General features: G+C 46.2%; 1 protein-coding gene across 2 annotated transcripts in view; it reads right to left on the bottom strand.

Annotated features, from left to right (window-relative positions):
- Window positions 1-16280, bottom strand: part of Myo16 (myosin XVI) — a 422801-nt gene that overhangs the window by 300349 nt on the left and 106172 nt on the right. For both annotated transcript variants that reach the window (XM_040733405.1, XM_040733404.1), the window contains exon 2: window positions 15667-15930. In XM_040733405.1, coding sequence (XP_040589339.1) covers window positions 15667-15892 — 226 coding nt within the window. In that variant the 5' untranslated portion in view covers window positions 15893-15930. The remainder of the gene's footprint in view (window positions 1-15666; window positions 15931-16280) is intronic.

Raw genomic sequence — 16280 nt, forward strand, 5'->3', positions numbered from 1 at the left:
GGACAGAGACAACATCAGGGAAGCAAGATGACAGAGTGATGAGAGACAGGGAAATTCAAAATGGCAGAACAGGTGGACAAACGATGGGCCAAGAGACAGACCCAAACTAGAGAGGCAGGAACGCTGCCCCATCCACAGGTTCCTCCAGAGAGTAAGTCAGAGGGGAGTCTTTGAAGACGAGGCATTCAGGGTACAGATGCCCAGATGCATAGGTATGGAATAATAGAAAGAGAGAAAGGGGGGTCTCTGTGTGTGACAGTGGACTGTGTGTGTGAGAGAGAGAGGTGGGGTCTGTGTGAGAGAGAATGTGTGTGAGAGAGAGACACAGAGAGAGAGAGAAAGAGAGAGAGGGGGGTCTCTGTGTGTGACAGTGTGTGTGTGTGAGAGAGAGAGGTGGGGTCTGTGTGAGAGAGAATGTGTGTGAAACAGAGAGAGACAGACACAGAGACAGACAGAGAGAGCGAGAGAACCAGACTGTCCTGTAGGAAAACCTATGGAGCACTTTCTTGATTAATGACTGATGTGGGAGAGTCCATCCTTGTGTGCAGTGCCACACTGGGCAGATGGGTCCCCAGCTGTGAGAACATGAAAATGAACCATGAAAAGTACCACTTTTTTTGAAAATCTTTTGCTGACGACAGACAGGAAGAGAGGAAGCAGGGTAAAGGGAATGTGGGGATGCTTCGGAAAGTGTCTGGACCACAGATATTTTACTCAGTGGGGGCTGCAGCAGGAGAGGGTGGGGAGAGCAGAGGATAGCGTTTTCAGTAGAGACACAGCTCTGAGCAAAGGCAAGTAGTCAAACAGATGCAATATGCGTGTAGACAGACACGGGCATCTACAGCAGAGGACATGGGTCAGGGGGAAAGCACGGCGAAGTATTTGACAAAAATGTCAACACTTAGCACCATGGTAAAGGAAGGTGGTTTCTGAGTGTGGGAACAGCACGTAGAAGTATCTTCTGGATGATACCAACATATGGGTCACCAGAGGGAAGACGGACACAGCGAAGAGAGAGCCCCATGCACTAGATAATCGCTGTCACTCAAGAGGCATCCAGCTGAGTCCAGCTCAGATCTGCTCAAAGCAAGTATTGTTCCCACCCCACAGACAGCAGAGCACTTACCGTCTCTAGCTCTGCAGTATTCACTAAATTAGGACTTTAAATACGAAGGGATGTAGGATACCGGAACTTGATTGCACACAACCAGGAAGGGCAACTCTCTACCCAATGGACATTGATGAAAGAGGAGGGGACCTTGACCCAAAAGAGTCAGCTGTCCCCCTGTAGCCTGCTGAGTCTTGTGGTGAGGAATCAATGAGATGGGAAAGGCTTGCAAAAGAAATTAGATGAAGGAAAACATGAGAGAAAAACTCAGAATGGCTGGTCAACCTCTCCACCCCCCAAGAGTTGCTAGATTGGACTGAGGTTTCACAGGAACTTGAACAGGGGCATCCAACTTAGGTTCGACCTTTCAGAACTGAGGTTGACCTTAATGTGAGGAGATCAGAGAGTGTCTGGTGGCAGATACTGGACTTCCTGCTGAGATGGGAGGATGTTTATCAATGTTTGGAAATTCCGTAACAGCTGATTCTTACACAGATAGCATAGAGCAACTACACCCAAAAATACCATCATATTTTATGGAAACGCAGGTGATGTTCTCAGGTTCTGTCTCGAGTGTTGCATGAAGAAGCACAGCTCAGTTTGCACACGGCCTTTCTATCACCTCTGTGGACCCACTCTCTCTCCATGAACAGATATATTGACTGAGGCAGCAGCTGAAGCCCTGTCTGATGAAGCACCAGCCTCCCGACAATAACGTCTTCACCACACTAGGTCTGCCCCTTCCCTATCACACAGACTACGTTTGTTCTCTTGTTAATAAGAAAACAGGAAATGAGGGGTGATTCCCCCTCCAAGTTCAGCATAGTAATTTCTGACAATGTAAATTAATTGAATTCTTATGACATGTGATAATTGAAAAGATAATAAAAGTTTTTGATTCATTTGGAGATCCCTCTGGGCATTCAAATAAAATGACTCATTTTAATTACAATGATGTAGGATCATGATAAAAGTCTTGGGTTCCTTTAAAAAGCATTAATTTAATAGGCAGGGATGACCTCAGAAAATCTGCTTATTGCATTTATTTTGTTTATGATTTTATTACATTTATTTACTTATATCTCCACGTGTGGGTTCCTGGGTGTGTATGTGTGCAAATATGCCATGGTGTGTATGGGAAATCTAAAGACAACTCGTCAAGGTTAGGTCTCTCCCACTATGTGGGTCCTGGAGGTTGAACTTGAGTCGTAAGTCTTGGTGGTAAGTACCTTCACCCTGAGCCACAAAACCAGTACACACATATTACATTTTCAAGGTTAATTCGAGCATGATAATATCACCACATTTATAATTATTTAATATACTTGAAGGATTTATTTAGTAAAATTTAATGTCCGTAATATAGTCTTGAAGTTTCTTCATGATAAAAATATGATATCATAATCAATTAAAAAATATCAAAGCACTGAGTCTTTTTCATGTAGCGGGTTTGAAACCCATGTGAATTTTGGAAATAAATTCCACTTTGATATCAAATGTCATACTGATGCATGTCCTGAAAGTTTATAATCTGACAATTGTTTTGTCCTGGCTTCCTCTGAACATTTACGGGTTGCAATAAGTATGACTCGTTCTCTGCAAACCTTTGACAGTTTGTTACTAGGAAAGCCACCTGTACCCAGCATCCTGAATCCCAACCTTCACCACAGGCTCAGCTACACTACTGTCTCCAGGTAACTGGTGAGAAAGTTGAAGTTCATAGATGCAACAGCAACATCACTAAGAGCAAAGTTGTAGGTCACACTGTGCTCTCCATAGTTACATCAGCATGTCGTGTAAAGCTATAGTCACACTGCGCTCTCATGGAAGTGTGTTTATTAAATAATGCCTTCATAAAGGGCTTTAATGAAATGATAAAGGAGCTATGCCCTGATAATCTGCAGGGAAAGTTTAAGAGAAAAGTAGGCAGAGTCACATGTCATAGGACATGGTTCTTTGCCTAAATCCACTACTGGTACAGACTGGAATAACCTATGTTTGACGATGAAACCCATAGACCCATCGCCTGGATTTTTCTGGAAGTGTGGAGAAGTTTCCTCTTAGCTTACACTGAAGCTCCTACACACGGTCTCTGCGGCACAAATGACATAGTGGTGGTATCAGGAGGAATGTTAAAGATACATCAATTCAGCCATGTGCAAAAACAATCAACTGTAATAGTTGTGGTTGTAGCTCACAGCTATGAGCCTCCAGGTCACACTCATGGTACCTAGGATATAAATACCGTTTATTACCCAAGAGCAACCAGCGGTGCTGGGACTTGGGTTAATTTTCCCAGCATGTTCACCGTCTCCCAAGGCATCCTGCACAGAGGGCATGAAATTGCTTTCTTACATGGAACTAAATTGTGTTCCTCTGTAATTGACAAGCCCGGCCTTTTCTTACACATCAGATCACATGCTGAACAAATGTGAGGTCCAGCAGGAAGGACAAGCTGTGAGATGCTTTCCTACGGAGCCAACACTGCAGCACTCAAGGATTTCCTGGCCTTGGGTGCTTTCTCTGTACAGCCAGCAACCTTGGCCTTCCTGACTCTGTCAATATGTTTCATGTCACTTGAGGTCTTTAAGATCTAGGGTCCTGATATTCAGACCCATTTTCTCAGAGTGTCAGAGGCCCAAATTAAACTCCCTGTGGTGGGGTTTCTACCCCTTGTTAAACTCCCATGTGGTGGGCATTCTGCCCCTTGTATCAGATTAACAATTCCCAGCCAGGCAGGATCTGGGTTCGTGGATGGAAGGAGTTGTATCAGTCATACACTTACAAACAACCATAACTGCCTAGGACCTCTGGATGCTTCTTTCTTGTAGATGCAGCTATTCATAGACCAATCCCTGTTGCGGGATCCTGCCTAGGTCCCGGAGCCATGCCAACCCAAATGAACACATGGGACACTATATTAATTATGAAGCTGTTGGCCATTTGCTTGGTTTCTTATCGGCTAGCTCTGACTTGATTATTAACCCATAATTACTAATATATATTCATAAGGACTTATCTTTTTGAGGACACACTCTTTAGCACCCATTGCTCCCAGGAGATCACATGGTGACAACTCTCTTCAATACATTTCCCAGAATCCTCCTAGACTTCTAGTCACACCTATCCTGCTTCCCTATTGGCCAACAGTGCTTTATTGACATATACACAGAAGGACCTCCACCCTCTCTGAAAATTGGATGCAATGAAGCTCACAATTTCTAATCATGGCTCAGGCTTTCTGAGGACCTGCCCCCACCAGAGGCCACCAAGAGTCTCCCCCATTAGAGCTAAATATGTGTCTATCAACCAGAGACACCAGAGTTTGAGAGTAGATTGGAGAATTGGGTGCAGAGTTTAAGCACATATTTCCTGTTACATCACACTGCCCTTCCCATTTCCAATTTCCATTTCCACACAGGGCTACCTGTGTTCCTGGGGAAGGCATTTCCTCTTAGTTTGCTAGAAGCCCCAGAGCATAGAAAGTTTCTTCCTAACTCTGGGCCCTCTGGAGGAACAATTCCATAGAGCATGGTAAGGCTTGGCAGATTTAACATCAAGTCTCACCTTTAAGATTTTTAAATTCATATAAAATCAGCTGTTATTCTAGTAGTCATTGTATTTAAATAATAAGTGAAGAGTTTAATAGAGTGATTTTCTAGTTGTCCTTGGACATTGAAAACTAGTTCCTAAAAATCCCAAAGCTGTAGTCAGCATCTTATATTTTATACCAGCTCTAAAGAAATCCACTCATCCACCAAACACAGAACAGTCCTATATTTGATTCCATTTTGTATTTCACCAAATTGCCAGTTAAGTCAATGCTTTCTGCTACAGGCACTAACAGGTTACTACAGTGAAGAAGAAAAGGAAGGCAGGAAGACAGGATATTCTCCTAGAAGCCGGCATCGGGCCAGCAATTCTCTCTCTCTGGGATGGAGAATGACGAGGGACATATTCTACATCAGAGGGACTTAGAGGTGGCAGGTGTTGGTGTTGAGTGTGATGAGGTCAACAACACAAGTAGATTCTAGATCCATGGATCTAGTACCCGTGGACACAGCTGTAAGTCCTCCACTGTGGTGGGGATGTAACCAGATCTGCCATACGGAAGTCTGTGCAGTGGGCACTCAAATGTGAAAGCAGAGCTGTCATGTTGACAGCGCTGTATCACTCCTGAGTGTATGCATCTGAAGGACTCTAAGTCAGCATACCATAGAGATCCCCGCACACTCATCTTTAATGCTTTCCTATCCATAAGAGCTCAGAAACAGAACCACGCCAGATGTCTAACAGCACATGAATGGATAAGGAAAAGTTGGTTTCACACACACAATGGACTTTATTCAGCCATTAAGAAGAGTGAAATCACATCCTGGAAGATAAACAGATGGGCCTGAAAATCATCACCATTACCTAGATATCTAGACTCAGACATATGCAGCGTTTTCTCACACATGTTAATTTGTGTGTGGGTGCGTGGCTATGCTCATGTATGTTAGTAATATGAGACACAGAAATGGGACCGTGAGCAGGGAGGAAGTGACCCTAGGGGAGGAGGGTCAAGAGAGGGTGACAGACTCCATTTCAATGACATCGTAATGGGTGACAACTCGGAAGGGACAGGGGAAGCAAGGGAGGCAGGTGTGATGGGGGGGTATGGGATGTATAAGAACACATTACTGTGACATGTGTGAGGATTCAGGACGGGAGAGATGGCTCCAAGGGTAAAGGCACTTACTCTGCAAGCCTGATGACATAAATACAGTGCTCAGAACCCATGTAAAGACAAAAAGTGAGAACAGACCTCACAAAATTGTCCTCTGGTTTCCACACATTCACTCTGGCATGTTGGGAGCCCTCATGCACAACCCTCCCCACCACACACAATGATGCTACAGCAGTGTCACTGTGTATCTGTGGCTGGTCTGGAACTCAATGTGTGGAGTAGGATTGTCTCGCACTCCCTGAGATCCACCTCCATCTGCCTCCTAAGTGCTTGGGTTAAAGACATGTGCCACCATGCACAGATTTATGTATTTATGTATTCATGTGTGTGTGAGTCTGTGTGAGTATATATGGGTCACAAGCATGCATGAACCTTCAAGGTCATAAGAGGGTATCATATCCACTGGACTAGAGTTACTGGTGGTTCTGAGCTGCCATATAGGTGTTGGGAACCAAACCCAGGTCCTCTTCAAGAGCAGCCAATACTTTCAACCACTGAACCACCTCTCTAGCCCTCACACGATAATAAAAATTTTCAAAAATGGATTTAAAAGGGCAAGCACCTATATAGTACTTTCCATATCCTGCTCCAAATGACACAAATATTGACTAATTTAATCACCCTAACAAACAAACAACAAATGTTAGTAACTTTTCCTGTTGCTATGGTAAAATTCCTGGTGAGAAGCTGCTTAAAGGCAGTCTGGCTCACACTTCTAGGAGACATGGTCCACTGAGACAGGGCCGGCATGGCGGCAGGAATATGAAGCAGCAGGTCGCACCCAGTGAACAGTCAGGAAGACTCCCGACAGCTCTCCTTCTCCCTCTTCGTGTCACAGGATTCCCCAGCTCATGGAACAGGGCTGCCCACAAACGGCCCACCTCTGCCCTTCATGTGTAACATCTCACTTCCGGCATGTATGCAGACCCTGGCGAAGGCCAACACTGCCTGCCCATTGGCGGCTAAGCATACCAATCGCCCATCACTGCTGGCCTCTGACAGACTGTGTATGTTCTCATGAAACTACCAGTCACCCTTCCACCCTTCTTCTTTCCTTTCTTCTTCTTCTTCTTCTTCTTCTTCTTCTTCTTCTTCTTCTTCTTCTTCTTCTTCTTCTTCTTCTTCTTCTTCTTCTTCTTCTCCTCCTCCTCCTCCTCCTCCTCCTCCTCCTCCTCCTCCTCCTCCTCCTCCTCCTCCTCCTCCTCCTCCTCCTCCTCCTCCTCCTCCTCCTCCTCCTCCTCCTCCTCCTCCTCCTCCTTCTTCTTCTTTGGTTTTTTGAGACAGGGTTTCTCTGCATTGTTTTGGAGGCTATCCTGGAACTTGCTCTGTAGCCCAGGCTGACCTCAAACTCACAGAGATCCGCCTGCCTCTGCCTCCAGAGTGCTGGGATTAAAGGTGTGCACCACCAATGCCCAGCTTCTTTTTTTTCCTTTTCATGTAGAGTATTGGAGCGCAATGAATCATAACCTCTATGCTTATCTATTTGAAGGCAAAGCTACCGAAACTTGATGGATCTGGCTTGAGCTAGTGCAAACAATTCAACTAAAGTATTTGCTTTTTCTTTTCAGTTTCAATGAAAACACAATCTGAGTGTGTAAAGTATTAGAAATCAGAGGTTTCAGTTCTACTGTTAATGATAGTTACAGCTACAGGTTTCCTAAGAGGAGGCAGAGTTCTTCCCTGGGAAACCAGGCCGCCAGCGTCTTGAGTGATCAGGTTGAATGAGAATAACTCAGCACATGCTCTCCTTTTGCATGTGCATCACCACCAGCGTGTGATGGGAAGTACTCGGACAAAAAATGTGGTTCCGGAACCCAGATCTTGATGTCTGTACTTGGCATAGGCTGTGCACAGACTCACAGAGAGTTAGGTTTAGCTAACATGAAATCCTCACATACTGGATATTTGGGGTTTGAAGGAAACAGAGAGGATCAGCTTGCCTCTAAGGAGGGAAGGGGAGAGAATATTCTCCGTGAGAAGTCATTACTATAAGCTGTGTTGTTCATTGTCCGCATTCCAGAGTGGGCAGCATGCCAGAGCTGAGTGGGTGTGAGGACAGCTTTCCCAGTGTGATGGCTGCCCCCTCACGTGCTAACCAGAGTTTCTTCTCTGTGTGAGCAACTGTGTCGGAGACCGGGCTTCTGTATGTGTGTACAGCACTCACACCCACGATGGGCAGGGCCAGGCTGGGCAGCTGCTGGATTTACATAGCTCTGTTCACTGAGCTGGACTGCTTCCTGATAACAGGCGACAGCTGCTGTATAATTGAAGGTGCCCAATCATGAGATATAAAATCATGAGAAGTTGGCGATTAAGGGCATTTAAATTCTGAAGGGTTCTGCATGAAGTCAGAGCGTGGTTTAGTGCCTCACCAACATTAGATGAGCGTTCTGAGAAGAGGCCATTATTTTAACTGCCTGTTGTGTAGTCGTAACTTGACCGACTACCAGCATAGTAACAGGGAGGAAATTAAAAACGGGCCATTATTATACTGTCCTTTTATAAAAAATCTGTCCTATGTGGAAGGCTTCGTTAGAGTGAAGTGACGTGACATAAATCTCAGACTACGTGCTGTGGTCTCAACACGAAATGTCCCTCACAGATCCAAACGTTGCAAGTTTGACTGACAGACGGTAGGCTGTGAAGCAACGAGACCCTCAGAGTTCTGACCTCATCCTTGGAACAATTCAAGAGATTCAAAACAGCATGGCACTTGGGGCGAAGGTGGCAGAAGGGGTACATCCTTGGGGGCTGCATCTTGCCCTGCCAGCATTTCTTTCTCCATTTCCTGTCCCTTGAGATGTGAACTGTCATCTCCCCCCCGCCATGACAGGCTGTCACAACTAGGCCCTCCGGCCAAATACAGCTTTCCTCTTTTAAGTTGTTAGCATCTAGTATCTGCTCACAAGTCACAGACACAGAGTGGCGGAAGCATGGGGTTTTGTAGGCAGAAAGGAAGGGGTTCGGAACGCAGCAGCTCAGCAGGACAGGCTTTCACAGGGGAGTGCAGTGTGGCAGCATTGGGAGGGTCTGGCATCATGGATCCTAACAGGGTGGAGTGGCTGATCCCCACTCTGCAATTTAGGAGGTCCTGGGTATCCTGGGCCAAGCTAATCCGTGTCCCCTCTTCATACCTATAAATGGTGTGCTGAGGGCTATCTCGCCCGCAGTAGCTGCTAGGACCCCGAGGGTACTGTATGCGGGGACCTTCAAATGACATCTGTCAGCCGTCCCTACTGTACACGCATGCTAAGTAGTACTTGCTCTTGCGGCCTGAACAGGCATTAACAGAGAGAGAGTTGGAGCAGTAAGGATTGGATTGTGACCTTGGCTGCTGTCTGATTTCAGGGTGTGATAAAGTGGCTGAGCATTTGGAAACACTGTGAGGAGGAAAACCATGTTTTCTATTATTAATTTCCCAGCAGGTTGCTATAGGAATGTACTTTGGGCACACTACTCCAGCAATATAGACACGGATTCTACAAGTACCGGACGCTAACAAAACTGTTGGAGAGCAACGAACAGTGCGGCAGAGTCTGGGTCTAAGGCCATACCACCACCCTCTGCCAGGCCAGCTTTGCCGTCAAACTAATTCTAAGGGGTGAGCCTCGCCACTCTGATTTTTCTACAAGTTTGATTAGTTTTCATTTTGCATTTTCAAACCCCATGGTCCTGCACATGCTACGCAAATGCTGTATGGCAGATCTTTAGTCCACTCTGCACCCACAATCCTACATGCTCCTCCCCTCTCCCTGCCCCTTTGCTGGACCCTTATGCTTGCTGAGATCAGGGTCTGTCAAGAAGTATAGTCCGATCCACTAAAAGCCATTGCGGCCTCCTGTCCTGTTTACTAATGCCCCAGAAAGGAAGACTCGTCTCCCTTGGTCTCATGGGCATCTCTGGACACTGTCTTGTTCCACTTCCACCTTTATGAGTGAGGCATAGACACAGCTGAGATCACAAGCTACCCAGAGCATCCTGCGTTATGGCCAGCACTGGAATAACTAGTTCACACCATCCAGCTAACACGACTACACAGAGACCCAAGGTCACGGGGTCTCATTCTATCAGTTATTCCGTGGTCACTCATTTTTCCCTCTCAAGTGAACTATTTGTGATTGACCCATAGCCTGGGAGACCTGTCTCCCTTCCTCTCCCATCTGAACCTATGTAATAATTCCTGTCATCATTGTAGAAGAGCCCTGAAAGATCTCTTTGCTATAAAAATTCATGAAAACAGCTTCTGTCCTCCTGAAGGCTCCTTCCAGGATGTCCCCATGCCTAGAATGCCGCCAGCCAGCACAGCTGAGAGAATGTTCCTCCTTGGGGCTTTCTTGTCACTTGGATCCCACTAAAACTCTTTCCCCCACCCCCCTCAGTCCTGGCTGTATCTGGTCACTCTGATTCACTTCCACAAATTATTAACTCTAGAATTCCGCAGTTCTCAATCTGCGAACTCCTTACAGCGTGAATAAATAACCTCGTGTCTAGACAGTTATAGCTATCCTTTCATGGACTCACGATCCTGTGTGCTCCCCCTCCCTCCTCCTCTCCCTCCTCCTCTCCCTCCTCCTCCGCTCCACCCTTGATGAGATCTCGGTCTTTTGTGGGGCATAATACAGTCATCTAAACTCCAACAGAGTCTCCTGTCCTGTCTATTAAGGCCATTTTGCTTTCTCATGAGTTTCAAATATTTTGTGTCAAGCCTGCAAGTCAGTCTCTCTTGTAACAAAGCCTGGAGGAGTGTCTAACTTATTAATGGCATCATGTTATTTTCATTGTCCAATTAAAAAAAAGGTGGCATCTTCTTTTCTTTGTCCTATGCAGGATTTGGGGTTACCAAGTTTTGCCTACGGTTTTATGCCTGTGAATATGTGAAACTGTATAAGGAATGCAGATGATAGCTCTTCTTTGAACTGTTTTAAATAGTGAGTCTATCTGAAAGATCTAGGTAAACCCATTGTGATTACACAGGGCCCTGAAAGTTGATAAGATAGACAGAATTTCCAAACAAGGAGAAACAATTGCAGAAAAGTGACTAAACATGTTTGACGTGGCGGGGAGGGGGGATTGGGTCCACCTTGACTCACCTTGAAGATGGAGGAGACTCTGGTCCAAGGGATGCAACTGTCAGCTGTGTCAAGAGCAGTTCCCATGCAACCCAACTTTCATTCCCCCCCCTTGAGCTCCAAACCTGACTTCTGACCTACAGAAACGTGAGATAGGATGACGCATCGATACTCTACTGACGAATGAACGTGCAGCAATGTGTTCTCACCGCGAGAGAAAATTTATACTCACCCTACAGGCAGCTACTTAGCATTTCCCACCACCTCTCTCTGCCTCAAACGCGTATTTAAAACCTGGTTGTTCCTCACCACGTTCTGGTTCCACTTTGGACCCAGCCACCGCCATCCCCTCCTTGCCCAGCTTACCCTATTCTAGCATCCGAGTCCTTCTGTCCATTCAGCATGCAGTTATGGATGACCTGTTAAGTTCTAAGTGGCGTGAGATCAAAACCCTCCACTGGAATCAGGAATCTCTCTACGCAATGGGCAGAGTCCTTTCACACGCACCTTGCAAACTCCGCAAGGCCTCTCCTCGCATGCCCTCTATTTGCTCTGCCTCTGCTGCACTGCTGGTCTTGCTGTTCCATCAGCATCCGGGGACATCCTTTCCCTTAGGACACGACCAAGGACGCCCTCTGCATGTTTCTGCACAGTGCTCTCCCAGAACCTCCGGGAAGCTTTCCTAAGCACATGCCTTCACTGATCACACTACATGTTCCTGTGACTGTTCAGGGCCACTAACTGCACTCACTGTGGCATCAGGATGATGGACACCTTGTCTGTCCCACTCATGACTGTCCTTTGGAGGACAGTCTGGGATACGTGAGTTCATGGACTCCTGTGATGTGACTCTTGGGTTTTTTTTTTTTTGTTCTAACCCCCTACTTCGAGAATCCCAGCCCTGTCCAGCCTTCTTAATGCAGAGACAAGATCCATAGACTCTCAGTTGGTGTACCAATTTCCATTTCATCACCAGCCTTAACCCATCTAAGAGCTAAATACTCAGGGCTGCTCTTTGCCAGAAATGACTTGCAGTCGGGTAAAGGTCCCCTTTAGGAACGTGGGATAGTCCCACCCACCACTGCTTCCTAGTTCAAGAGAGTCCCTGGAAATCTCATCATGAACTTAAATGAACAGAGATGCTAAGGCATTTGCACAGGGAAGAGAACAAGGGGGGACGTTCCAGAATATACTCCGATTACAAGGTGCTGCTCTGCTTGCATGCAGCTCAGCCCAGCTAGCCATCTGACTATGTCCAGGCGTCGGAGGCTGCTCAGTTGCCCTGTGACCCTCAGCAGCATGCTCTCCTCGCCTCCCTCACAGGTCAAAGCCTAAGTGACGGTTAAGGTCAAATGTCTCTGGGACCACATTCTCGGAGTAGCTTTCCCCAGGGGCCGCCACTCTCCTTCCTGCTTCACTCCGCTTCTCACTCACTGTGTTCATGACTCCTCTATGCTGGGTTTCAACTTCTTTCTCCCTGGATTTGTGATTTCAAGGCAAAGCCCACCCTTCTGCCTACCTTCAGATCCCCGACGACAGCGTGGTTTTCACCTGTCACAACTGTTTGAAACAGAATGATTCCGGCTGTGCACCGTGAATGACTGCAAGAAATATGATCGCACGATGCTTTAGGGAAGAAATAGGTAAAACAGCTTGCTTCAGTCTTGGATTTATTACTTCATCACCGTTGTTTACTTTTAAAGCCATAGGCAGCATTTTTTTAAATGTCCATGGGTGCTTCATCTAAGGGGATTTACAATTTTACACACTAGTTTTGTGTCTCGTTGCTTTTCCAACAATACGGGAACAAGGTGTGAAGACCTCGGTGCTGTGTACATTCTCTGTGGCAACAGCTGACAGTGAAGACGGCCGATGGCTTTAAGCTTCTACTCTACCCAAGGCAGGAAGGATGGAGCAGAGAGCAGAAACGCAGTTCCTCGTATCAGTGTGGATGTAAACTCCCAGGGTGGGAGCTGCTAAGTGTCCAGTTACAAATGTAGGAAGCATCGTGGCCATCAGCATAGAGATTCTGGTGTGATCACAGCCCTTGTTCTTTCAGGAGTAAGTGGGTTTAGAATAAAGTATCTCCGAGGCTGAACCAGACCATACATTCACTGCCAAATGTAAAAGCGTAAAAGCATACACATTTAGATAAGACGTGCAAACTTCCCAGCAAGCAACAGTTTAACTGGCATGCTCACACAGAAGGGTGGAGAGTCTTCTTATTGCCATGGCTGCACAGAGTGTGCCGACGGTTCTCTTGTGCAAGCGTGCTGACGGTTCTCTTGTGGAAGCGTGCTGACAGTTCTTTTGTGCAAGCGTTCCGACGGTTCTCTTGTGCAAGCGTGCTGATGGTTCCCTTGTGCAAGCCCTTTGTAACTCTGCACCCGTGGCCTTGCCAGCTGAGTTCATGAGGCATCGGACTTGGGCTGGCTCTGCTAGCTGCCTGCAGCTTTCCTTGAAAGGTGTCCGTACATACGGTTGGCATCTTCTACATGCTGGAATCTCCTCTACAGTTTGGACATCATTCTCACCTTTACGCAGTTACCTACAGCAACTCCAGTCTTATCACGTGTTGCTGGTCCTCTACCAGCTTCAGAGTTCATTAGAATTTTAGGTAGGAGTCTCCATGGCCAGGTTTTTTTTGCATTTTTCCCCATTTCAGTAACTCACCCGCTCCCTCATGGATTACACCAACCCCCAGACTACACCAAGGTCTTATGAGCCAAATTGTAGCTCAGACCCCCAGTAGACCATGACTTTCCTGGCCTCTGAGTGTTCGGACAGTTGTGGTGCTGGAACAAATCCTGAGAAACAGCTTCTTAGGGTCCCCCTCCAATGCAAGCAGGGAGCCCAGAGGACCTTATTTTTCAAGAGGAAGTTTCCAAAGACTCACATCTCCTTGCAGCTGTGACAGGCAGGATCTAGCCCACTACAGAGATTGCCCCCCCCCGCCCAAGGACTGTTTCCTAGTGGTCTAGTGAAGAGTAATGTCTTCCTTTGCTGGTGTTGATCTCTTCTGAAACCGAGGCTTCCTTAGCCTCTCCTTCGTATCGGCTTTTCTGACCAAACTCCAGCATTCAGATCTTTTGGTTGCACTTTTCGTTTCTAATTCTCACTGGAAAGCAGAGAGAAACTATGCCATATCCTGAAGACTAAACGCCTTTGGCATTCCTTCTAAATAGATAAACTGGCTATTTACCTTCTAAATAGATAAACTGGCTATTTACCTTCTAAATAGATAAACTGGCTATTTACCTTCTAAATAGATAAACTGGCTATTTACCTTTAAACATAGCCTGCCACAAAAACCTCAGGGCACAGACAAAAATGTAGACACATTTTTCATAATAATAACACGTCTGGCCTCCACCAAAGGCTGAATAGTGTCCTTATCCCCACCTGAAATCTAATCAAAATAACTTTTAATGCCAATACTGCTGTTGGCATTCTGATCCTCTGAGCTCTCGTCGGAGTTGGCTATTAAGCTCATCTCATGGGGTTCCCCTGATCCCCAAAGGGATGATGTTTGTGACTTACTTCTTCTGGCTGGGCCCCACCTCCTAAAGTATTCACTCTCAGAAGGATGCCAGGCATCAAATACACCACTCTGGTGCAGAAAGCATCATATTCTATCATAACACACACTAAAACTTGGGAAAGCATATCATAAAAGCCGTAACAAAGAGCAGAAAGAAACCCACATGTGAAAAGATGTGAACAGTGATGAAATTAACCACGTGAAGACAAATGGAATCAGGTTCCAGCTTAAGAAATTTTCGCACCATAACTCAGGATTAAAAAAAAAGTCAAAGCCATCTTGAACAAAAGGAACAAGTCTGGCAGAAGTCCCCCCCCCCCATCCAGCTCCAAGGCTGACTACAGCAGGCTAATGGTGGCACAAACATAGACACAGAGATTGATGGGGTGGAATAGAGACCCCCCCCAAACAAACTCACAGCTCACTAGCAACTGGGGAGACTGCAGTCTGAATACATGATGCAGGGAAACTGGAGGCCAACATATAGAATATGAAACTCAACTCCATCCCGAAACAAAATCAGCCCTTCACAAAAAGAAGCTTAAAAAGAACCAAAGACCCAAAAACGTAAGACCGGAGACCATTCACCCACTGTAGGAACACAAGGCAAAGCCATATTACCAGCCTAGGAAATGATTTTTAGAAAAACTGGCTCAACCTTCAGAATTTTGAGGCAACCGGCTTTGTTACCGTCTCTATGTGCATGTGACGGGGGAAAAATGAGGAGAGTAGTCACAGACATGATCTCAGGGAGTGGTTGCCCACCTTACCAATGCTGTGACCCTTTAATACAGTTCCTCATGTTGTGGTGACCCCCGGTCATAGAGTTATTTCGTAATTACAGTTACCCTGTAACTGTAATTTTGCTATTGTTATGAACTGTAAATATTTGATGTGCAGATTATCTGATATACGACCCCTGTGTTTGACCCTAGGGGTAGCGACCCACAGGTTGAGAACCACCAGTCTAACGCCATAAATGTCTTGTTAAGAATTCGAGTATGCTACTCTAAAAGAAGCCGATTGCCTTCCAGGTAAGCAAGTCCCTTTCAGGCAATATATAAATATTTCACCAAAATTTTGCTGTTTCACCAACATTTTGCTGTTTCAAATATCAGCTAAGAGATTGCCATATTGTGAAAGGAACACTTTCTTTTAAAGGCATCCTTATCTCCCTCGACAACAACACACAGTGAGAAGCCCCTCAGAGAAGGCGTACCCTCTTTGTCGTGGTGGTGGATGATGGCGTCCTGAATCATGTCAGCAAGGCTGAAGCGGACCCTCTGGCTCTTCGCGGACTTGGTTCTCTTCAGGAGCCCTTCCTGCTTCTGGAACCCTTTCTCTCGCTCATAGTAGGCTTTGATTTGCTCACAGCGCATGCGCTTCACCAGACGCTGACGCTGGCCCAGGGGCAGGGACTCCAGCAAGCACTGGTCAATTTCCATCTCATGGGATCGAAAAACGTTACATAGCTGGTAGCAACCTGAAAAAAAAAAGAAGAGCGAAAAGTCACTGGATACATTCTTACTTCCTGCCAGCAGCATTACACACATTCAGACACAATAAAGAACATGACCATGAGAGATTACATGTTGCCTATTACCATGCCTGATACTATGACGCCCACTGCAACACTCACTGCAACTGCCTACTTTAAGCAAAGGGAAGCCGGCATAGGAAGATGATGGAAGTATCCATTAGCCACCCTTTCCAATGACCTCAGTAAGAACAAGGAGGGGTGACTCTCGCAGCAGGACAAACTGTTGCCTGGGAAGCTGATTTCATGAGAGCCCCGACTGAAGCAGTGGAGGGTCTGGAAGTGTTCATTACTAT

The sequence above is a fragment of the Mesocricetus auratus genome, unplaced genomic scaffold (assembly GCF_017639785.1).
Source record: "Mesocricetus auratus isolate SY011 unplaced genomic scaffold, BCM_Maur_2.0 Super-Scaffold_100031, whole genome shotgun sequence".
In the NCBI taxonomy this organism is placed as follows: Eukaryota; Metazoa; Chordata; class Mammalia; order Rodentia; family Cricetidae; genus Mesocricetus; species Mesocricetus auratus.